Consider the following 24,808-nt stretch of genomic DNA (forward strand, 5'->3'; position numbering starts at 1 on the left):
TTCTTTCTTTCTGGCACTTTTACTTCCTTTATGTGGTAACTTCAAAACAAACGTGACCACAAGGTATCACAGTTCATTCTGTGCTTGTTTCTATGGATACATAGTGGGCATCCTTATAAAGCAAAATAAAGAGATAATGGTTGCAGAAAAGACACAACTAAGGTAGCTTTCATGAAGATAGAATGAGTAGTAATATCAATACCTGCTGGTAAACTGAAAAAAAAACATTGTTTTCCTTGAAGAATTAGCAGTCAGAATGAAACAACCCATCGTGTTCAGTGCAGGTGGTAGCAGTGCTAATTAAAATAAAGTCAAATATGTCTAATTACACTTCCATGATCTCTTCATTCTGCTGTGCAGACACAGACACATTGAAACTTTATGGCAAAAATATGGATACACTTTTCAAATCACCATCCTTGGTACTGAGTCAGAAGTGTTTTTGTCAGAAGAGTACAGCATGTATTAGAGATTGAAGACCCACTCACTCCACCCAGCAGTGAAGAGCAGTATCTGTAAAATATTCAGACATTAGAATGAGTGTAATATCAGATTGTTACTAGCAATTGCTCCAGTACTTTCATTTTACATGGACAGACATCATACTGATGCTCATTGGAAAATAAAAGGTGTTCAGAAGCTGAAAAGAAACTCATTTACCTTCAAAAGTTAATATTGTGACAGGCACTGCCTTTCTAAATTTTAGTTATAGATACTCTATATCCAGAAAACAACATGAAATATTTTGTCTGCTTTATTGACAAAACTACTCTAAAATCCTCTATGGTTAAATGCAGATTATTACAAATGCTTTTCTAATCTTAATTTAGATTATTTTAGTTATTCATTTATCATTTCAACTGTCTTATTTAAAAGAACTGCTTATTTTCATTCCCCAAAATCTACAGGGTTGGATGGCCAGAAGAGCCAGACTGACAGAATAGCTTCCTCTTATTCTTCTACATAATGTAAAGAAATGGGTCAGCATCATGATAGCAAGAAAAACTGAGTTGTTTCTCTGAAGGGAATCTAGAAGCAAGTAACTGTATTGCTAAAGAGGTCATGATGCAACTGTTTCCCTCTATTGTATATTCTCATGTAATTTACTTTTTCAAGACAATGATTTAGCTTTTGCTGCAAATAAGTCAGATGACCTGACTCATCTGACCTCTTGAGTACAAGCTAGAGAGAGACTAATCTCATAGCACTTAAAGATTGGTTTGTTTGAGAAAATGATACACAAATGGCTTTTTGTACCATTTATAAAGATCAGCTGCAAATCAGACTTTTGCTGCACTTTGGAACAGTTTCTCTGGGTGTGTCACCAACTGTGCTAATTCTCAGCAATGGGACAACTGTAACAGCTCTTGAACACTTGAAAAATGCCAACACTCAGTTTTATAGTATTTGATTTTACAGTTTTTAGGGCATTTTATATCCTTCATAAGTCATAGCCATCATCCAGGAATGTGTGAAATTCAGAGCTGAGGCAGCAATCGAAGTAGAAGGTCAACCTTCAAGACAGAACAACTCAAGCTATTGATAAAGAGCATATTGTAACAAAATTGAAAGCACACAGTGATTGCTAACTTTTCACTCCAGACAACATTTTCAGTAGTTCTAATACTCAGTGCTTCTTCGTCCTTCCCATGTTCAATTAGTTGTGCAAGCTTAAGCAATTACTATCCATAAAATCTTTGTACACTCTCCTATACATTACCTTTCATTTTAGTAGGAGGAAATGTGACAGAGAGGTCAAGGTTTTGTCCTTCATACACCCTTACTTTTCTAGCTGCTTTTTGTTTTTAATTTTTTTATTTACCTACTTTTGATGTCATTTAAAGAAATACCTTAGATTGCATTAATTGTAAAAAATTTGTTTAGAGCCGTGGACAAATAGAATCTATGAAGTTTTCCTTGATCTCCCACACTTCAGTTAAATTTTAAACAAAAATCCTATGATGCAGGAATTTCTTGCTCCTTCTGAGAGCTGGTGATACTCCAGAGAAAGGATGAACTAGAAAACAGTGTTGAGGCTTTCTTTCTCTCTTTTGTTCCCAACAGCAGAAGAAAATATCTGAACTGCATGGGGAAGAAAGTGAATCTCAAAGAGATAAGAGAGACAGACAGAGCATAAACACCCAGAAGCTTTAAGAGATGGTTTTTTTGGAACTAAAGAAAAATGCTATTTTGTTTTTGTGGGAAGTCTTTATACTACACTCAGCACAGGTTGCAGTGCCTGATGGAGGCCAATTTTTACTTGTCTTGTTCTAAGAAACACAAAGGTCTAGGGTGCTTAGATTTTTCCCCCCCCTCTGGAATTTAGCATCACGCATTCCATGCTTAGTGTATTTAGATACGTGTCAAGTGATGAAACACCTCTTTTGGGCTGAGATAAGATTTAGCTCTAGACTTTATGTACCAGTATGAGTACTGGTGATTCCTGAAAACCAGTGCTCTTCAAACATGACCTACCAATCAGTCACATCGTGTAACTGATTATGTGCTAGCTGTAAAAAGCTATTTGGGAAATTCCCAGAGTCTTATTTAAATCTCTAGGATTTATCTCTGTTAGAGTTAAAGCTCTGGACAGTCAAAGAAACTACAGATTGAAAAGGCACAGAGATTCAAATTACCTTCTGAGGCAAAGAAATCACCTTGGTCATTGGTAAGGAAACTTACATTACCTAGTTTGCACCATCCAAGGAATTTTGGCTAACCGATTTTGTAAGCAATAAATCTGTAGAATATATGGCAAATACAATTGCTTGTGTTATTCATATATCACCTCAAGCTTCATGATATAATAAGGTCTAGATACAAGTGTTAATAGAAATTAACTCAGCCTACAACATTCTTAGGATTTGATGTTTTAGAGGCTATAGTCTGATATGCTATATATATATATTAATAACTATATAGATAGTTATTCATTTCATTTGAGATCAAAAAAAAGAGGTTGAAAAATATTTTCTGCTGACAAATGACTTTTATCTTGAATAGTCTTTCAAAAAATGTGTTAAAGTCTGGGCAGGGTTCTGCAGCACTGTTTTTACTGATTAGATTGGTGGTCCATTTTTAGTATGTAAACTACCATGACATAATACAAGTACATTTTTTAATATACATTAGTATATTTAACATATTTTCTGTGATGCACAGTCAGAAGAAACAAGGGGTTACATTTCACTTGCCACTGTGCAAACACAGATGCTACTCTGCAAATGCTTCCTGCTTTGAAGCATTTGTGAGCAGGAATATTTTTACTATTATCATCATCATCATCATCATCATTTTTTTATTATTATTATTCTTTCTTAACTTAAGGAGTCAGGTAAAAAAAAAACCCAAAATGCTCCCAAGGCCCATGGGTAGACAAGTAATAGAATTCAAGTATTAGAAACTATTTGCAAGATATACAGGCAAAGTGGAGACTTACAACTTTCTCATTAAGGCTAAAATATTGTGAAAGTATGACTCATAGTTATTCCCTGCCATGGAAAAGCATTATCCACAGGGACTTGCTCTTTCTAAGTTGTCCACCTCATGGCTCTGTTAGATGTTCAGAGGAAAAGCAGAGCACATGCCTGTGCACCCAATTTTGTGTTTTCATTAAGAAATGAACAAGCAATGTACAAAGGTTCTTTTGGCAATCACTGAGAAAAATAAGTTGAAGATTTAATGTGGAAAGATGAACCAACAAAGAGAGATTCTATTCAGGTTTTCCTCCATGAAGTTCGTTCCTTCAGAATTTCTCTCTTGTGGCATTCTTAGGATAGCTAGAAAAAGGAATAGCCAAAGTGAATGGTGAATGTCAGTTCAAAGCAGCTGTGGTTTACCTGGTCACTTGTGATGTTTTCAACTTTTCATGGAGCCTTTAGTGATTGCTATTTTCATTCATAGTTTAAAATTCATTTTATATGTTTATAAACATAAATCCTTATCTGTAAATATTACACTCTGTTAGGTGCATGTAGTAAAATTATCTCAATTTTGTTGAGCTAGAAACAGAAATCTCAGAGACTGAGTTGAAACTAGGACATGAGGAGGTATCTAGGATTGAAGAGAAAGCTCTAGATTTGAATTACCAGGAAATTATAAGAAATTAGTTGAACAGGGAAAATCACCATAGGAAGGTGATGATGCCCTGCAAATTCAAAGCTTAACTTACTCTTTAATGTGATCTCTAAAGAGATTTGTGTCTTCCAGCCTTGTAAATAGCCCAGGCTTAAAAGAAAGTAATGATGATCAACCCCTTGTGATTCAGAACATTTTTAAAACAGGAAAGGTATCAGGTGCTAAATAGACATGAAAGAGGTGCTGAGCCTCTGATTGTTAGAGTGGCATATCGGTACAACTAGTGACAACACCATCAAGAATTGGGTAGGGAAGCTTCTTCCTGTAAGTTGAATTCAGAATGGAATAGTTTGCATCTATGGGAGTTCAAAATAATAAATAAATAACCCAAATAAAAAGCCTCTTTTAGAAACAGGAAAATGAATTAGTAAGAAACTGATATGGAGAGAAAAGTATAATAACCACCTGGATTTGCACTTTATTTTTTTCCTCTTTCCATATCAGACAGTTCTGGATTTAGAATATAGCCATTGTAGTTCAAAGTTATTATGTTGTGTATTTAAAGTAAATGCTGCTATTTTACAAACTGTTGAAGATTTTGCTCTGTAATTTTGTTACCTGCCTCCTCATGATTACTCTAGCAAAGTGCAGCTTCTCTGTAATGAGGCTGAATTCTTGGAAAATACTGCCGTGTAGTTCTGCAACCTATAAATCTGCCTAAAACTGAAGTAATTAATGTTCTTGTGCTTAAAGATTGTTTTAAATTTCTAATAGAAATTAGTAATAGAATACAATGCAAGTTTAATGAAAGCAGTTCAACAAGCAGTATGGTGCAGAGCAGTGTTCAATGTCACTGCTTTGGGTATGGTACTTCCAAGTCCTACAGCAAGTAGTAGAGATATTGAAACAAAGGCTGTTTAGAGCCCTAGGGACTGCTGGGAGCAATTGGAAATTTCTGTCATAAGGAATTATGGTAGATTTTTGAAGGACAAATGGAATTTAGGCTGCATACAATTTCAGTAAGATGTGGAGATCTGCCTTCATTCCTTATGCTGCTGAACACATTTATATCCTTCTCTGGACATGTTTCACATAATGCTAATTTTTTTATTATCAAAATCATAGCCTTTCAACTTCAAAAAAAATCATTTTTATAAATACATTTAACATATGTCAACATCTATTGACTATTTTTTACAGACAACACAAAGAAGTACAAAATGTAGATTTAACTGAAAAGACCAAGATTGGGGAAAGGACTAAAGTCAAAGCTAATTATAGCCCTTGCACTGGAACCAGCCTGACAGATCATTATTTGTCTTCCTAGATATGTCCAGGGAATGGATTCCTGCCCAGATAGATTGCTTTTACCAACCCTTACTTACTGTACTTTTTCTGAGGGATCCTTAACCATCTGTCATTAAGTGTTACACGTCTAGAAGTGCTTGATACCACAGCTGTGCATCCTCTTGTGACAGGAATGGTCATAACTGACATGGTACCAGGCAAAACCTTTTATGCATCATACATTTTAATGGATATGCATCCTTCATGTGATGATTATGGAATCCTGCATTTTAGCCAAGTGAGTGGAAAATGGAGTGTAAAGAATGCTTATAAAAGATCCCAGAATAGGCTCCATGATCCTGAAAAGTTAGTACTGTAAGTTCAATTAGTACATTGCAAAATAAATTAAAACCATCCTGAACTTCTGAAAATAATAGTATTTTTGAAGATCTGAAATAGATAATCTGCCAACAAACAAGAGTTTCTCTTCCTCCATTATTTCCATAAATCAAATTCTCTCCTTCCTAAATCACAGCTAAATCAAACTCCAGGAAAATTTCTACTGTCGAAGTATTGTTTAAAGAGTGTATTCTTGGTCAAGGAAACTCATATGCATCATGATAGGCTAGAGCAGATGCTCTTTGCTGTCTGATTGGGATGGATAAAGCTTTATTTGGGTCCTACAGATTAATTTTCAGCTAGAGTTGAATCAGTTTATACACAACAGTCTTTTTCTCCTATGTTGTCAAGAGGCAAGCAAGGTGTTGGAACTTTCTTGTCCTTCATGTTCTCCTTTTGAAGTGGGATTGTAACCTTTCCACTCCAATATTTTAATCTAAATGGAATAATTCAGAAGCATAATTGAAAAGTGAGGGCCTATTTAGTCTGCAATAGAACCAATATAACTCTAAATCTGCCCCAAAGAAAATTCTAAGCCAAATAGTTCCTTTATGAGTGTACCTAACCAATCTCAAAACATTTTCCCTATCGTTTTCTAAATCAACTTAATGCACAGGTGATTTGGTCTTGGTTTAAAGAGAGCCTTTATATAAAGAAAAGCCGTGTAGAAACTTGGTGTGTTGAGCCTGGCTGGGCACCAGGTGCCCACCAGAGTTGTTCTCTCCTCCTCAGCTGAACAAGGGAGAGAAGATATAATGAAAGGCTCATGGGTAAGGCTGTCATGGGCAAAACATGCTTAACCTGGGAAAAAATATAATTTATTACCAATCTAATCAGGGTAGGGTAAAGAGAAATAAAACCCAATCTTAAATCACCTTCCCTTCACCCCTTTCTTCTTCCTGGCCTCAGCTTCATTCCTGAGAATACCTCCACCCCCACAGTGGCGCAGGGGAGTGGGGGATGTGTATTGCAGTCATTTCATCACAAGTCTCTGCTGCTCCTTCCTCCTCAAAGGGAGGGCTCCTCACTCTTCTCCTGTTCCAATGTGAGTTTCCTCTTACAGGAAACAGTCCTTCATGGACTTCTTCAACCCATGGGCTGCAGTACTTCAGGAACTGCTCCAGCATGTGTCCCAAGGCACAGGGCCATAAGTCCTGCCAACAAACCTGCTTCAGCATGGCTCCTCACTCCACAGGGCTGTGGTCCTTCCAGGATCCTGCTCCATCATGAGCTGCTGCCAGGGCAATTTTTTCTACTTCTTAACTACATTATCCCAGAGGCTTTGCAAACACTGCTGATGGACTTGGCCTTGGCCGGTGGCAGGTCCATCTCACAGCCACGGGCATCGGCACTATCGGACATGGGGGAAGCTTCTGGCAGCTTCCCACAGAAACCACCTCTGTAGGTCCCCACCACCACCAAAACCTGATCACACAAACCAAATACAACAATGCTTTCAGTGAAAGGAAAAGCAAATTAAAGTGAACTGATAGAACTTGCAGAATAATGCTTCCAGACAGGGCAAAAAATTATTCAAAACAGTAAAGATAACAAAAGCATTCAGAGCTAGACAAGATACCATAATTGAGGAAACCTGAGTGAAAAGAACTAAAGCAGCATGAAAGCTGAATTGATCTGGGGAGCTGTATAATAGAAGGAAAGATTGGCAGATATATTATATACTGAAAAGCACCTACTGTGCACAAGGAAGAAACGCCTCATTTATATATTGTCCTTTGATACTTTTAAGATTATTGATGAGATAAGATTATCCTTCTGGCTGCAGTGAGTTTCTGTGAATTTGTCTATTACACAAAGCTTTCAAATGAACTGTAATTGCCTTTACATTATGCTGGTGTTTTCTGGAAAGAAATTTAATGAATCTTTGCATGAAGCATAATTCAACTTAAAGCTTAAACTGAAAAAGTATGATAGTCCTTTCATTTTCCAGTAATTTAAAACAGAAGAGTGCTAGGAAAACATAATATTAAGAACTTGAAAATAAATTGAATTACATCTACTACTTATTGGCTGAAGGAGCTGATCCCTCCAACTTCTATAGCTTTGTTACAGATAATATAATAAGGGCACTAAAAGAACGTATGTCATTAAATATTGAACCCATTATGACACACAGTGCAACCATGGAACCATAGAATCATAGAATGCTTTGTGTTGGAAGGGATCTTAAACATCATGATTAAAGGGTGTTGAGTGTGTTTCCTTCCAGAGGAGGCCTCTTGCATAAAAGTACAGAGAGGGCATGTATAGTGCTTCCTTTGTACTCCCACTTTAGAGATGGAAAAAGCACAGGAATATAGAAAATTATACTCTGCTTTGGGAAAACACAACGCTGTGTCAGTAGAGTACAGATGATGTCTGTGACACTATGTAAAGTGTTTTCTTTCAAAAACAGAATTTATTTAAGTCAAAGGAAGGGTTTTAAAAGCTGGTTAAATACAGCTGTGACTGGATTAATAATGTATTACAATCCAGTCTCCTCTGTATTGTGCAATATTCAAAATAAATGAGTTACCACAATCTGTATTGGCATCCCAAAGCTGTCAATCTTATAGATTTCATTAAATCAGGTCACTGATGTAACATTGATTCAAGAAGAGAAATTGTATTACTGAATTACCAATATTGTGTCATACCATACAAATATTACTTGGTGACTTTCCGACATAATATCTAAACCAAAGATCAAAGGAATATTTTAACATGGGAAATAGTAATACAAAATATGTCCCTTACCATTTCAGAGGATTGTAAGAATGTCAGGGAAAAGTTCATTTTCCCTACACCTTTTTTCCTTGTAAGTTTGGAGACATGAGGTGATGGTGCTCTAGAAATAGTCTTGTCTCACTCCTTTTCTATATTATTTCTGTCTTTTCTCCCATTTTCTCTAACTGCTTGTGTCTTTCTTCCTTCATATGATTCTGAATAGTTAGGGTTGTTTGTTGTTTTTTTTTTTTTCTCTCTGTTTCCTCCTGGAGTTTTTCAGTTCTCAAAATATAATAGTATAAAATCTGGAGGTTTTTTTGGTATGTAATGTATACCATGGCTGCATGATTTTCTTTTGATGGCTTATAAAATTGCGTCCATATTAGTAGGTTAAGTAGTTCAATAGGTATATATTTGCAGGTCACAGCAATTAGTTCTGAGGACCTCATTATTCATGTTTCAAGAAGCTTTGACACAGACTAGACCTGGTCTGGGTCTGAATGCTGAGTCCATACAGCTGAAGCAACCTGAGGTGTGAGACAGTCTTCTGGTGCAGGTTCCTCAGAAAGGAATTCAGTTCATATGCTCTAGAGACACAATGTGGAAAAATGCATTTCAGCAGAGGACAGCCAGGAGATTTTCTGCAGAAGCATGCTCTGGATCTGAACTCAAACACTAATATGGTCATATAACACATTTCAGCAAAACACTCCAAATTTATTTCTTGTTCTGCAGCTTCAAAATTCTGGTATTTTCCTTATTTTTCACTTTCTTCAGTTCATGTATGTAATTGTCCTCTATGTAATATGTTTTAATTGGAGTCATTCACAGGTGTACAGCACAGGCAAAAGATATCACTGTTCTGATTTTCTGCCCCCTTTCATTTGCTTATTGCATTTATAAAGGGTAGCAAGCCACCATGAAATTGTGAAACCTACCTGGGAGAAGTTCTTGGTCATTTGAGCATTATGTGTTTCTTGCATTTGAGATTAATCCAGTAGAATATGGAAGACCTTGTCCTTCTCTTAACCTAGTACAGTTAGAGTGTGCTTTGAAAGATTGGAGCTTTGTATACTAATTCTTGTGAAATGGACGTGATCATTTTCTTTCTCTGTGGTTAGCTGTTACATTTTCAAGTTTGATAATATTTTGTAGAACTTTTTAAAAACTGTTTTCCTTGCCTTATCAGGCATTACTCTTCTTTGTTATTAGAATGTTACAGTACCAACAGTGAAATGTCATTACATTGGTCATTCTGTTAACCATAAACTGCTAGAAATTTGTTATGAAATCTGCTATTTTTAATCTTCTCCACAATAGCAAAAGACTACAAAAAGGAATGGCCAATGTTGGCATATAGAGGTCATTGAAAGAATGTATGAATTATTTTTATTTAAAGGTGAGGACTAAAGTCTGTCTTATGGCAGTCAGCCGCAATGATCTACCTTTTCTTCCATAAACAAACTGAAATACATTTGAGAACTAAAAACCATCACCAACAATTGTAGATTTCCAGGAATAATTCATTTTATTAATTTTTTTTTGATTAGCTGAACTGTATAACATTGATATTCAAACCTCTGAAAGGAGGATTCTCAACACTGCACAAATGAAAGCAATCCAGCAGCTCATTTAGATTCCTCTCCTGCTGTCTGCAGCAGATCTATAAATAGAATAGGCTACACACAGAAATTTATTATTGCAGCTGATAGCAATTTTCTTTTGCAAAGGTGTCTGGAGGCATTATTCATGAGATTCATTTTGGCAGACGCTCAAGCTGAGATCCTCACTCCCCAGCTCCATGGGTGGTCAGTTTAGGAACACACTAATCAACTGCTATGAGCAAGGACTGTCACAAGACTTGCTTATTTCCCTCTTTTAAAAAATACAGGTGGTCTTTCAGCTCCAGATTGTTTTCTTTAACCCGATTGCATGGATACTATGAGCAGATAATGAATTTTCAGAAATCATATTTGAAATCTGAAATTTTATCAGTGCTCATCCTAATGATTATGCTATTATTAGAAAAACCACAACAAGTGTGATTTGATACAACATGCACCATGTCTTCTGCATTCATACCCAGGGGTATGTGTGACCTTTTTGAGTAAAAGGCAGACATGTTTCTCTTCAATACTGAGGATGTACATGAATACTGAGCCATCACATGAACTGACTTATCTAGCTGTCATCTATTTATAGCCATAATATAAGGGGAAAATCAAATAAGACCTTTTGTGAAATTGTATTTATAATATGTGATAGATGGGAACATCTTGCACTCTTTGGTTTTCCTATCTGTTTTTGGTTTTCCTATCATTGCTTTGAATGCTATTAAAAAAATTGGCACAACCAGGATATGTACATTTCTTAACGTCGGTTTTGTTAGCCCTCAGGACTGATTGCAACTTATTTTTATCCTTGCCTATTCTAATATTCTTTCTGTTACTAAGAACATAAATTATATGATAGCAGAGATATTACCTGTTTGTTCTGTTTCAGGTTCAATATAGTCAATACTGCAAGTGTTCATATTTCAGGATTTTTTGCGTCCTACTGTATACATACAAGCTGTATGTGGTATCTGAATATACAAATGATGTTTCCATTTGCAAAATAAGCTAGTAACTTTCATTTTTTGTTCTCACATATTTTCATTTTGTCAGACATAATAGAAAACCTGTTTTTCTGCAGCAGTAATTTTGACTATGCTATGAAAGCAGCAGCACAAACAACTACTGAGACATTGGAAAAGTCACATATCTCACCAGCAAAAGAAAGAAAAAATTAAAATATCAAATTAAACCCAAAATAAACTGTCATCTCAAGTCACCAATAAGGCATTCTGGCATGTCTAATGCCAGGAACACTACTAAAAACAAAGAGACCTATTACAACCATAAGGGAGATGCCACAGATTTTCTCTAAGTGTTATTATGCTAGTTTTGAGTTCATTTTGGCACTTAGACTTTCTTGTTTGTTTTTTTTTTTTTTAATTTAAATTTGTCAGTGATGAAGAAAATTGGTATTGTGAATGCCCTAAACTCTACACTGGAAAACTCTGCCAGTTTGCAACTTGTGATGAAAATCCGTGTGGAAACGGTGCTACGTGTTTTCCAAAGTCCAGGCAAGATGTTGTTTGCTTGTGTCCATATGGAAGGTCTGGCATTGTCTGCAGCGATGGTAAGAAACATTTTCTTCATGCATTTGTTGTAGTTTCTATCATTCATAGAAGCTGTGGTAAGAAACATGTCAAAATGTTTGAAGGTAAAACACTGACAGTCTCCACCTCCCCCCCTAAAAACATAGCCCAAAATCTAATCACAGGCAAAGAATGGCTAAGTTGATCAGCCTTCCCATGTGTAGTTTCATAAAAGTTCCAGCCAGAGAAAGGTAGACAGAGGGAGAGTTTACTCAGAGAAGCTGGGAAATACCAGGTGGCATCTGATGTTTTAATAAATCACTTGGAGAAAAACTGAGAGATTCAAGTGAGAGCTCCTTTGGAGAAATTGATTTCTCCTGTAGTTTGATTTTTCCTCTGCTTAGAGAAGCATTACTTTGTACATTTTACATATTAAAGCAGATACTTTCTGGATTGTAAAAATACCACCATGTACCATAATTTGATTATTTTTCAGGTCAAAGAGAAGGACAATTTAAAATTTGCTAAGTGCTTTGCTGTGAAACAGGAGGCAGGATGAAGTGAAAATAATAAAACAAAGGAAATAGGTCACTTTGAGTAACATTGTCAGATGAAGGACTTTTATTCCTTGAGCATTGATTATAATGATTGTTCTAGGTCAGAAATTCCTTTGTGTGAACATCCAAGGTATTCTTTCTCTTAACAGTGAATGCAGCAAGAAGTAACAACTGAAAAACCTACATATAGATAATAATCACTGGTTCTGAGCTTATTTAGTGGTGCACATGAAGTGCCTTTTCAAATAAATATTAAGCAATTATCAGGCTGTTTTTTGTCCTATTATATATATATTTAAGTCATATTTAAAAAATTTATTTCCAAAATTTTCAGAAGATGAACATTTATGTCTTATCTTTTCTCATCTCACTATGATACTTGATAGCAAACAGAAGAGGTGAGTATATGAAATATGTATGATGATTTCCTGGTAACCTTTATTAGTTTACAGCAGCAATACACTGGTACTTCATTTGCTGCATCTCTACTCATCCAAGCTGCATTTCTTTGTTCTTTCTCAATTCCACTGCACCCTCTTTAAAATGAGGCTCCAGAGCTGATTCAAGATACTATATTCAAGGTGTGATAATGCCACTGCTTTATACAGTGACGTTTGACATTTTTCTGCTTTACTCTCTGCCCGTACTTAACCAGTTCTTCCATTCTGTTTTCTTTTATTAGTGCACTGACATATTCATGAAAGTGCTTATTAAAATTTCCAACCCCTTTTCCTTTGAAAGCTGATGGTGGGGTCAGAGCCCACTATTCTGTATTGAAGGCTAGGACTGTTTCTGAAATCTACCCCAATTTACATCTGTCAACACTGAGTATCATCTAATGGGGTTTTTTTCCCTTGAAGCTGTTCAATGAACAATTCTGCAACTCTGTATTTAATTGTCTAAATTAAGAGACTAATTTGAGAGACTACATAAAAATTGAGAGCCTAAATTGAGAGAAAGTACAGAAATTCATTAATTTGATTGGGCTACAAAACTGGAGTCTTTGAAAGCACAGAAAGAATTAATTTTGACGAGTGGAAAGGGAAAACTGTCTGGATCATCACTATAAGCAAGCAAAACAGGAAAGAACACTTAGCTTTGAAGGATAGATTATAAATCTATGGTAATTGGCTGACAACATAAGAAACCATTATTGAAATATGAAAAATTGTTTCATTGAACTGTATCTTAAAAATTTAGAAGGAAAAAAAATAAACTGAACACAGACAGGAGTCTTAAAATGAGTTGCAAGAGGTCCCTTTATCACATTTTCTAAAACAAAGGAGGGAGAAAGAGAGCCATGATGCAGTAGAGGCTGGATGTATCCTTATGGATAGCCCTAGCAGCATCAAAACCATACTTTTGGGAGATATTTGAAGATGATGATAGATTGCCTAATTAAAATGTTAGAACAATTTAAATTATTTTAGAAGCAGAAGGCAAAATTAATTGTTTAGTATGACAAAATGTGTATCCCAGATAATAAATTTAATAGAAAGAAATGGTCCATAAAAATTAAGGCATAGAAGCACACATTTTAAATGAATGATAGACAATAATATTGTCTCTACTATTCAAATTATAACCTAATGCTTGCTACTTTCTGTCTGAAACACTGAAGAAAAGCTGTTTATCAAAACGTTTATCAAATAATAGTTGTTCTTCATCAACACAGAACAAGTGAGATGTCACAGTGATTATTTGATAAAAGGAATATGACTAATGTACCAAATAGAATTGCAGCTTCATGCCAGCTTGGCTGCTCCTACCAGTAGAGATTGTTTGCAAAAGACAAAGTAAGGATAAATAAAGATGTGGACAGAACCATAAATGAGCCCACAGATACAGATCTTCCCCACATCAGAGCTCTAGTTGCCATCTGTTAAGGTCTGGAAGTCATACTAAGAACAGCAATGTATGCAAGGAAAAGCTATAATAAAACTATCGCCACTATTAAATGAAAAAGAAAAAAAATAGAAAAATGAAACTAAAGAAAAACCAAGTAAGTTGCTTTACATGAGAAGTTAAAAATACATCTTTTAGGTGAAATGCATGACAGTCAAAAAATGAAGAAAAATTATAGGATTATTGTAAATATGACAAATGAGGCAAAAATGTAAGGACAGATAGTAACTTCTGTTAGACAAACCTATATAAATGTGGAACAATAGATAAGGTCTGGGACTAGCAAGGACTTTTCTTACATTTCTGAATAAGATGGAGCATACTACAGTCTAAGCAGGCTGGTAACAATGTCTCTGAGTTTATTTGTTATGCTAAGCTCATTTCAAACATCAATAAAACTTCCAAAAGCATGTCCATTTTTCCAAATATACATAACAAGATGCATTACCTCTCACTACACCTTTTTCTTGCTCTTATCACTAGATGACCACGGTATTTTGACTGCAAGTTGACCATTATACATTGAAATGTCTGTCAAGAACCTACACAGCCACGGCATAATGGGCCAAGGGGAGAGGGGATGATAATACAAAACAGAAGAGAGTACAGGCCACGTTGATCAGGTGGAGGACATGGCCAGAAAAGCCTTCTGATCTATTTACATGTGGCTGGCCCTTTTTGTCTCTGTATCCCTCTATTTTTCACACTTATTCCTCCCCTAATCACCTAATTTCCTCTTTTAGACACCCATAAATCCTGTGCTATTCCAAAGTGCTCTTCACCTACATCCCATAACATGTCCCATACCCTATGGCAGTTACACCCCTCTGTCCAAAAGGTGATCCAGTGTTGACTCATCACAGGGTGTCTCATACCTTGACACCAGGGTGAAGGTATCCTGACAGCCCTGGGAGGGGTCTGGACAGGGTGTTCCTTCCTCTGAATCCTTAATTTGGGTCCTGTCTGCTGTTGTGCTCTGTGCCCCTCTGGGATTGTAGAGATGGACCTGAGATGGGCTGGTGGCTCCTGGGATAGGAGTGGGACTTGATTTTCAGAGTTAAATGCCTCTGTGGCTTCCAGCTTGGCTGGAGGGTGGGCTGGAGAGGAGAACACTATCAATACGCAACACTTTGGAAAAAAGACTATGTCTACATGGGCAGATCAACTAATTCCCCCAAGAAGCTTTGCTTCTTTAAGCTGCAGATAAAGGGATCCATATAATTTGAACTGAGTCCAGTTATTGAGCTCTGGTTTTTCAGTAGATTTGTGTTAAACCAGCCAGCATTCAAGCCCTTAGTTTGATAAATTTCCTTTCTCATTTAAATTAATAAAAAGTTGCTTTCATTTTGTTTTTTGCAATCTATAAATCTCCACCAGTGTTTAGTATCACAGAGTAGATTAGAGTTGTTAAATTTCTACTATCTCTGTCACCAGCCTTTATTTTTTTTATTTTTTTTTCCTTGTTTACACTTCTATCTAAGCACAGAATGGAAGCCTTTCCTGATCTGTACAGGAGATCGATACAGTGTAAAATATAAGATCAGTGTGTTTGAAATATCTGAGTGCAAGAGATTTTGATATATAAGAGGCAGAAATCTTAAATAGTAAATCTCAGCGTATCATTGTACTGCAGAATTGTAATGGCCTGCTAAATGCAGGTGAAGCAGGAATTGTCCATTCACCAACACTGGAAATGTACACCTGGTGCTGTTGGTAATTACATGTTACATGAGAAATGGGGCTCTACTGGGAAGCTGCTGGGCATAACATGAGGCTTTTGTTAAGCCAAGAATCAAGAGCAAGCACTTTGTAAGTACAGACACAAATTTAAAGGGAGAAGGATTTCATAGGTGTGTTCATTGCTAAAATGAGTAATTGTGCCATTTGCAGTGTTTTAGACCAAACTTCAGTGGTTTAGTTTCACATATGTTCACACGTCACAACATGAAGCAGAGTCTTAACTGTGACACTGTATTTAGTAAACAGACCCTGAAGAGGGTCATTCACAGCACACATTCATAGCAATCTGTAAAGGTTCTTTCTTGAAACATTTCTGAGCAATACTTATGGTAATGTTTCACAGTCCAAAGAATTCCAGCAGGTTTTTTGTGGGATGTATTCCCCCATGTATAAAATTAATTTCAAAGTGTTGAAGTGGGAATAGTCACTTGCTTCAAGTTCTGTAGAGTGAGAATCAGTCTGCAAGTGAATTGTTTCTGTGCAGCTATGTTTGGCACACAATGTCACCTTCAGAGCTGTTTGGGTCTGCAGACTGAGTTGTGAAGTTCAGTGACAGCAGATGCCCAAAGGGAATTTCCTCAGCTAAAAAAATCTGCTTTGCAAGGTTCCTGGTCAATGATAAAAGACCTCTGGGAATGCTGATCAGGGTTGCTTTTCTTACAGTTTAAGAGAATTTATTTTCTGGGTCATTTTTTTTTACTGGGCCTTTATTTCCCCCACTCGTCCAACATGAGGAGTGTCATAAAAATTGTAAAAAACATATAAGCACACACACTATTAATGTCACTGCTGCACTAACAGTTTTTGAGAATCACATTTTCATCTCTGAGGAGTGAAATCACTTTTATTATCTCAAATTTCAGTTCCCAAAGTATAACTCTGATGACTGCATGATTACTGATGCCACAAGACAGATAAAAGGAATCCATAAGTCCTGGAGGTGCCAAGGGAAAGTCATACACGTGAATGACCCATTAAGTGGAGCACTAGCTCCTGATACAAGTCTTCCAGACATCAGGAGTATTTTTCTACCACCTTGAACCCTCAGCTGGCACTGTACCACCCTGCAGTCCTATCACCCTTTATCTTTTCCTCCTTGGAATTCCCAGAGTTTCCAGTGAGAAAAGAGGGTTTGCATGGCAAGGCTACCCTGCAGCCCATGGTTAAGACCATGGTGAGGCAGCTGTCCCCCTCCAGCCCATGGAGGCCCACAGTGGAGAATATGTCCAGCTGCAGGCCATGGAGAAAGCCAGGCTGTGACTCCATGGGAAGCCTGAGCTGCAGCAGGGTCTGGCAGGAGCCATGAAGAGAAGAGCCCACTCTGGAGCAGTTTGATGGCAGAACTTGTGACCCTGTGGGAAACCCTGGGGGAAAAGCTGGGGAAAAAGCTGGGGGAAAAGCTGTGAAGAACTGTAGCCCATGGAAAGGAGTCATGTTGGAAAAATTCCTGGAGGACTGTCTCCATGGGAGGGACCCCACACTGGAATGGGGAAAGAGTATGAATAGTTCTTTCACTGAGGAGGAGGGAGTGGCAGAGGCCTCATCCACAACCCCTATGCCCCATCAACCTGTGCCAGTCACGGGGGAGAACGCAGAGAATTCAGAAGTGAAGTTAGGCCTAGGAAGAAAGGAAGGAAGGGGGCAAATATTTTAAGAACAGGTTTTATTTCTCATTACCCTACTCTCATTTGATTGATAATTTTTTCCCCAAGTCAAAGCTGTTTTGTCCATGACTGTCATGGAATGAGCACAGACAAGCCTTACCTTAGTCTCAGAAGTCAGCAGAAGCTTAAATTTAAGGAATTATTCTGGCCCACAAGTTCTAATGATGACAAAACAGTTTTATAAAAATGAATTGTTTATTAAACAGAGAAAAGAGATGAAAGATCTTAATCAGAATTATTTACTACACAATATAAAACTAAAGAACTATTAGTAGATTACAGTGTAACATAAAACAATGCACTATATCACGGGATATATTAAAGCTATATTAAAGCTAGCAAAAAAAATAGTATTGATTAGGAGTCGAGTGTTACTTACCATTGAAATGATGATAATGTGCATAAATTCCTTTTCACTTAATCCCTGGGGAGTAATTGTGAAGCATCCTACTCATGGGAGAGCCTCCACAGGAAAATGTGTAGCAGATTTCTGCTTTGTGCAAATTTGGTGTGACTTAATTATATAGTTGTAAAGTGGGGTGTCTGTCAGTCAGAAATCTGGCTTATCTTCCCAGACCTTGCTTCAGCATTAAGATGTTCATTGGCAGCTGGGAGATGCCATGCCAGGGTTAACCCCATGGCACCAAAATAAATCACTACAAGACAGCTTGTCCTGCTTGAGTTACCTGACAGGTTAAGTAACAACAGATAAATTTGGGGAGGGGTGGGATGCCCTGCTACACTGGTAAGTTATCTTTCCCTGTCCTTATTGCAAGCCATGTGAATTCATTCTATTTTCTCTGTCCATCTGAGGAGGGGAGTGACTTTGCTGATTTGGTGGTCAACCACAGCTTGGAAGACTGTAAAGTACAATACTTGGTAGTAATTTCCATTCTTTTTTCAATATTGTCTTTACAAATAATTTGTCTTTGCAACAGCCCTGTCTATCACTTAGGGAAGACTGGCTTGAGAGCTGCTCAGATTAAAGGAATTTGAGATTGCTGGTCAACAGCAGCTGAACATGAACCAAGTGTGCCCAGGTAGCCAAGAAGTCCAGTGGCATCCTGACTGTGTCAGCAATAGTGTGGCCAGCAGGACCTGGGCAGGGATTGTCCCCCCTGTCCTCGGCACTGGTGAAGCCACACCTTGAGCGCTGTGTTCAGTTCTGGGCCCCTCACCAGAGAAGACATTGAGGGTCTGGGGTGTGTCCAGAGAAGGACAATGAAGGTACTGAAGGGTCTGGGAAAGAGGTCCTATGAGGAGCAGCTGAAGGAAATGTGGTTATTTAGTCTGGAAAAGACTCTGGGAGAACCTCACTGCTCTCTTCAGCTACCTGAGTGAGGTGGTGGTCAGGCTCGTGTCTCAGGGGGAAGGACAAGAGGAAATGGCCATAAATTGCACCATGGAGATTCATGTTAGATATTACCAAAAATATATAATTGAAGGAATGGTTAGGCATTGGAATACCCTGTCCAGGAAGGTGATGGAGTCACCATCTCCAGAAGAGTTTGAGAGACATCTGGATGTGATGCCTAGGGGGTATGGTGATTATGGTGGTGCTAGGTTTTTGGCTCAACTAGATGATTGTGAGGGTATCTTCAAACCCTGATGATTCTGTAATTCTGTGATTCTGTGAAAAACGAGCAGGTCTTTAGGAGAACTCTATACTATTTATCTCACGATGTATATGGCTGCTGATATTGGAGCCAGATACTGAACTGTTAAGTGTTCACAGTCAATGCTAATATTTTAAAAATGTTTCATCTGATTGCAGTTCTGTGAAGTCTTCATCTCTTTCTATCCCTTTAATCTGTCTTGGTTTTTGCAATGTATTTTAAAGCTGTGGTCCAAAATGTATTACCAGACAATGCTGAAGGAACATTAATTTTAACTCATAACAGAAAATTCAAAGATAACAAAACCATTATTCTCTTTTTAGTTTGTCACTTTATTCTCTTCACTTTGTTAAGATTTTTTTCAAACTATAGTTGATTTTTTTTAACTCCCATTTTTTGTGCTCAGCTCTGATGAGATATACAATGTTAGGGAAGTAAGTAGTCAACCATATTGATACATTTATATAATGGGATCGTTTGTCATTATTTGTTTGTGAGTCAATGGGACATATCATGCATTATTACTTGTTCAATACCCGGGAATGCAGAAAAGCAGAATGATGAATGACACAGAACTGACACAGAGACACAGGACAAGATCAAGGACAAAAAGTTGATAAAAGATTTCAGTACTTTGTCAGAGCAATGTGTATTTTAGTCACAGTGTTAATTTGGAGTGTGTGAGGAAGGCTCATAATCAAAGATGTTGGGACACATCTCAGTTCTTTACCACTTCAGACTGCGTACTGCAAGAGTAGAAATCAGTTTAGATTATGTCCAGACTGGAAAAGAAAAACAACCCAATGAGGTTAGCTGTGCCCTCTGCTAATTAAACCTGCCTCAAACACTTTACAAATACTGTTTAGAAGGACAGAGTTTCAAGGAAAAGATTATTAAATCTTGGCTCCATAGCTGTATAATGAAAAGGTAGAGAGTAATTCGTTTCACACAATTTTGCCAAACACTGTATTTTTCATACTGGGTTATTACTCTTTTGTTTTTTCAATTTCTAAATTAAAAATATGCACGAGTATGGCAAACTAGTCTGCATTAAAATCGAACTAATGAAGGTCATGGCATGAAATTAATCTCAAACACTGATGCACATTTACTGATGACCTTTCACTTTTTTATGTGATTGGATAAAGATCTCTTGACAAACAATACTTGGTGTAGAGAAGAAACATAATTAAAAATGTGGTTTAAAACCTGTAAGTGGAAGTTCAGAGACAGATAAAATACGGAATAGCTGTCAAGCTAGATAGATTGATTTAGCCAGAAATATAAGCTTTTGACTCAGTACTAATTATCATTTCTAATGGCATGTTGCTCTCCAGAGACCAGCATAGGGAGGACTATTTGCAAACACTTCCTGCATGTTCCTACCTGCTATGGATAGGGTAGTTAATTAGACACTGTATCCGACTTCTACTAGGTGTGATATACTTCTTCAGTACAGTGGAGAAAACTGGGAATAAGTAAACCAAAATACTGTATAATGGTTTCCTTTAGAAGTGCCCATGGGACTCCTATTGCCTTAAAAAGTGTTATTCCCCTTGAGGACTACATGCTTGACGAACGTATAGCTCCATATGGTGCTCATGCACCATTTCTCTTTGGATCCAAACACCATGTATGCACAGGGAAGGACCAGCCTGGAGGGAAGCAGGGCAGGGATATGGCAGCTGGTCAACAAGTGCAGGTAACTTTGCAAGTCAACAGTAAATAAAGGCAGTCCAACCAGAGAATTCGAAATTTCCTACGTTTGTGTGTCTGAATTGCTCCTCTGGTGGAATGTGCCCTGCTTCCTGCTGGCCTCCTGATAAGCTATTGTTATGTAAGTCTTTGTTTTCCCAGATAGTAAGTTTAGCCCACTGTTAGTGATGTATTGGATTTTTACTGGATTACTCTTATTTTTACTTGGGTAATTATATCACCGACTTGTGTTACTGTGTTGTTATCCTTGGATAAGTTGTTAATCACAAAACCTATTGGATGGTGCTGTCCATTGCCACCTGTGGAGCCTAAGGAAGGCAGAGATGTCTTAAGCCCCTATAATGCTGATAAATTATGGAATGTACTTCGTGGTCCCAACAAAAGGCACAGTTAAAACTGGATTAAAAGATTATAAAGAGCTGAGAGGAGATGCTCAAGTAGTCAAAGATGGACAGTACTCAGGAAAATTGGTTCTTATCAGATGTTTTGAGAATAGCTGTGCTCAGATATCCAGGAGCAAAGAATGTTTAGTTTGCTGTGTTCTGATATGGACTTCAGAGATCAGTCTTTTGTTCTTCCATACTCTCCAGACTGTGCTCAATTTTGTGCATATTATTTAGTTTCCAAGTGTCCTGGGGTTACTAGTCTTTAAAATCAGGAAAAAAAGTGCTTCCTAGATTTCACAGAGAATGAGTTCAGACTTTCACAACATTTTAGCTTCTATGGCAATGAAGACAAGGGACAAAGAACATGCAGAATGAGAAGGCGAGTCAAGATACAGAGCAGAAAGACTTCAGCCCACCTATCTTTAGAAGTCTGAAATACTTTACTCTGACTTACAACCCAATGCTACCTTTTTACTTAGTGGGGTGAAATAAGAATTTTAAAATACTCTTCACTTGTCCTGGATAAGGAAGGTGTTTCATATGAAAACATCTCCTAAATTTGCTTGTTTTTTCTACTGCAACATTAGGTGGTCAGCTGCTACACAGACATCTCTGCTTCAGAACATAGAATCATAGAATTATAGAATGCTTTGGCTTGAAAGGGACCTTAAAGGTCATTCTGTTCCAGCCTCCTGCGATGAGCAGGGGCACCTTCCACTAGACCAGATTACTCAGAGCCCCATCCAGCCTGAGGAATCCATAGCCTCTCTGGTCAACCTGTTGCAGGGCCTCAACAACTTCACAGTAAAAAATTTCTTCCTAATATCTAATCTAAACTAACTCACTTGGTCTTAAGGCCACTCCCTTTTGTCCTTACAGGCCCTTGTGAAAACTCCCTCTCCAGCTTTCCTGTAAGTTCTCTTTATGTACTGGAAAGCTGCTACAAGGTCTCTCCAGAGCTGTCTCTTCTCAGACTCTCCCATGTCTTCATAGGAGAGGTGTGACAGTCGTGTGATCAACTAAGTGGCCTCTGCTGGACTTGTTCCAACAGGTCTGTGGCTTTCTTGCATTGGAGGCCCTTTGTCAATCTTTAATCCAGCTTGATGTGTAACACTGGAGGGAGCAAGCAGAAAGGCAAGAAAATAACTCCACACTTAGAATGCTCCAAAGAGCCAGCTGAGACAATGGCATATCTCATCCTGGGGATAAAGAGTCATTCCATGTTGGGAATAACTTGTCAGGAATAAACTCTTCTGTGATCTCTGCCAGCTAACCAAATTACCTGGTTCTGTGACGGTCCATGAGAAATTTTTTTTTTTCTCATTATAAATTGAAGCAGGAGAAGAAAATAAATATAAAGGATTCCTTTATTTTAAAATCTTCTTGTCTCTTAAATATTTTGTTGTTTATTAAATAAATGAAAAGACAAACAAAAAGGGGAAAAAAGAAAGAAAAAAAGGAAAAATACTTTGCATCAAAGGATCTGTCTGTGTGTCATATTTTCCTGAGTTAACAAAAATCATCTGAATCATCATTCTTATCTAAGGCAGAATGGGAGGATTTAAACTAACATTGTCTAAACATGGAGGAGTTGCATTTTTCCTCCAATGTAATCCATGACTCACAGAGGTCTGAGGCTTGAGGTTGTGTTCAGTCAGACTCATTTCCAGTGTCCTTCTAATTAAGACAAAACCACCAAATTTCATATGGAAATTTCCTGGCTTCCATTTAAGATCAAGAGCAAGGCATAATGTGCCACATGTGTGGAGTAGTGCTTAATAAACGAGACAGTACACTCTGTACTGCTGAAAACTCCCAAGCCTGTGCTAGAAAAGGTTTGCCATGCCCGTGTCTGCACATTTTCTCAGATGGAGGTACCAAGGCAATGTCTCCCACATCAGTGCCAATATGGCAGGTTTCCCAGGCTGCAAATTTAGAAGCAGATTCCACACTCTAGAGGTGGTGATGACATTTTCACAATTACATGTTATTATTTCTCCCACCCTCTAAGCATTTAGGTGCTTAGAAGTACTTAGGCTAATATAGATTTACTTGAGGAGTATTATAGATCTTTACCATCATTTCCCCATCTGGTTTGTATTCCTTCCTCCCCCAACCCCTCATACTGCCTTCATTAATAAAGCTGTATCTAGTCACGTTTGGTGCCCAGGCTGGAGGTAACTGCTCGAATCTTTTAAATCTAGTCCCATATCCAGTATTTCAGGATTGAGCTGTCGTTCCTCTTTCTCCTGTTTTCACTGAACCATATTGTCAATACAAGCATTATGTTATCTCTGAGCATCAGCTCCAGGAACTGGCTACAGCACTCTGGCTACTGAGTGCCAGCCCTAGGGGCCATGTGGGTACCTAGCACCAGCACTCTATTTTCTGTACAGACATATATAAACTTGATTTTATTTGTAATTCATGTATTGTATTCACTGTGTTGCAAATTCATACTTTTATGATGCTTCTCTTTCTTATTTTCTCTACTTGTGAAGAATTATTATTCCATAACCTTGTACTCACTTTCACTCAAATGCCTGTCAGAGATGGCATTTCTTTTAACAGGAAAATTTCTTTCGGTATGTTCTTTTGTCTGAGTCTTGAGGAAATAAAGGTGTACTTTTATTTGTAGCAATGTTACCTAGAATCCAGGAGATGGCAGTAGTTGCCAATAATTCATTTTTAAAATATGCCTATTTACAAAAGCTGAAAAATAAAGGTATTTGTCCTCAGAGGAAAGCCAAACTATATATGCATGAGTATAAAATACTACAAAATATCAAATTATTAGTTTTATTTATAAGCTTTTAAGTTCTAAACCAGACTAGGAAATAGAACTTGTAAATACATATGTTGAACATTTTGCTCTAACACTGAATTTATTCTTTCTTAATCCAGCTATAAATATTACTCAACCAAGTTTCAGTGGCACAGATGTCTTTGGCTATACCTCATTCCTAGCTTATTCTACAATCCCAAATATCACCTTCTACTATGAATTTCGCTTGAAATTTCAGTTGGCAAACCACCACTCAGCTTTACAAGATAACCTGATTTTTTTCACTGGACAGAAGGGCCAAGGTAAGCTTTATCTGTATCACTTATCCTTACAAGCTTTCAAATACTTATTGGACAAGTAGGATAAAAATATGCACAGGTCTTTCCTGATTATATTTAAGATATAATGCCATTAATGAGAAAATAATCTCTTCCAAACTGTATTGCTTTGTAAAGACAGAGTAATCAGTCAGGTTGTATAAATGTTTCTATTTATTAAGGAGAAATATAATTGTTTCCAGTAATTGAAGTCAACAGTTAATCTGAGGTAGTATATTTCTGAACACAATAAATGGAAACTAGAAGGTCAAGGTTCCCTTTTTTTCAGTTTTTAACATCAATTTCATTATGGATCATTGAACTCTGTTGTTTGCATAAAGTAGGAGACCCTCAGCCCTGAGATCTCTCAATGAAAACTAACCCAAGCTAGCTACAAGTAAATTGAGCTACAGTCTGTAGCAAAGCTTTCAACTTGGTCTGATTAACACAGCTGAGAAGCAGGTTATGTGGATCTACTTAGAGTATTTGT

General features: G+C 37.3%; 1 protein-coding gene across 1 annotated transcript in view; it reads left to right on the forward strand.

The window, feature by feature from the left end:
• Window positions 1-24,808, forward strand: part of EYS (eyes shut homolog) — a 706,806-nt gene that overhangs the window by 641,061 nt on the left and 40,937 nt on the right. The window contains exons 40-41 of the mRNA XM_015621104.2: window positions 11,501-11,673; window positions 24,121-24,303. Of these exons, the coding sequence (XP_015476590.1) occupies window positions 11,501-11,673; window positions 24,121-24,303 (356 nt within the window). The remainder of the gene's footprint in view (window positions 1-11,500; window positions 11,674-24,120; window positions 24,304-24,808) is intronic.

This window comes from Parus major, chromosome 3 (assembly GCF_001522545.3).
Source record: "Parus major isolate Abel chromosome 3, Parus_major1.1, whole genome shotgun sequence".
Lineage (NCBI taxonomy): Eukaryota > Metazoa > Chordata > Aves > Passeriformes > Paridae > Parus > Parus major.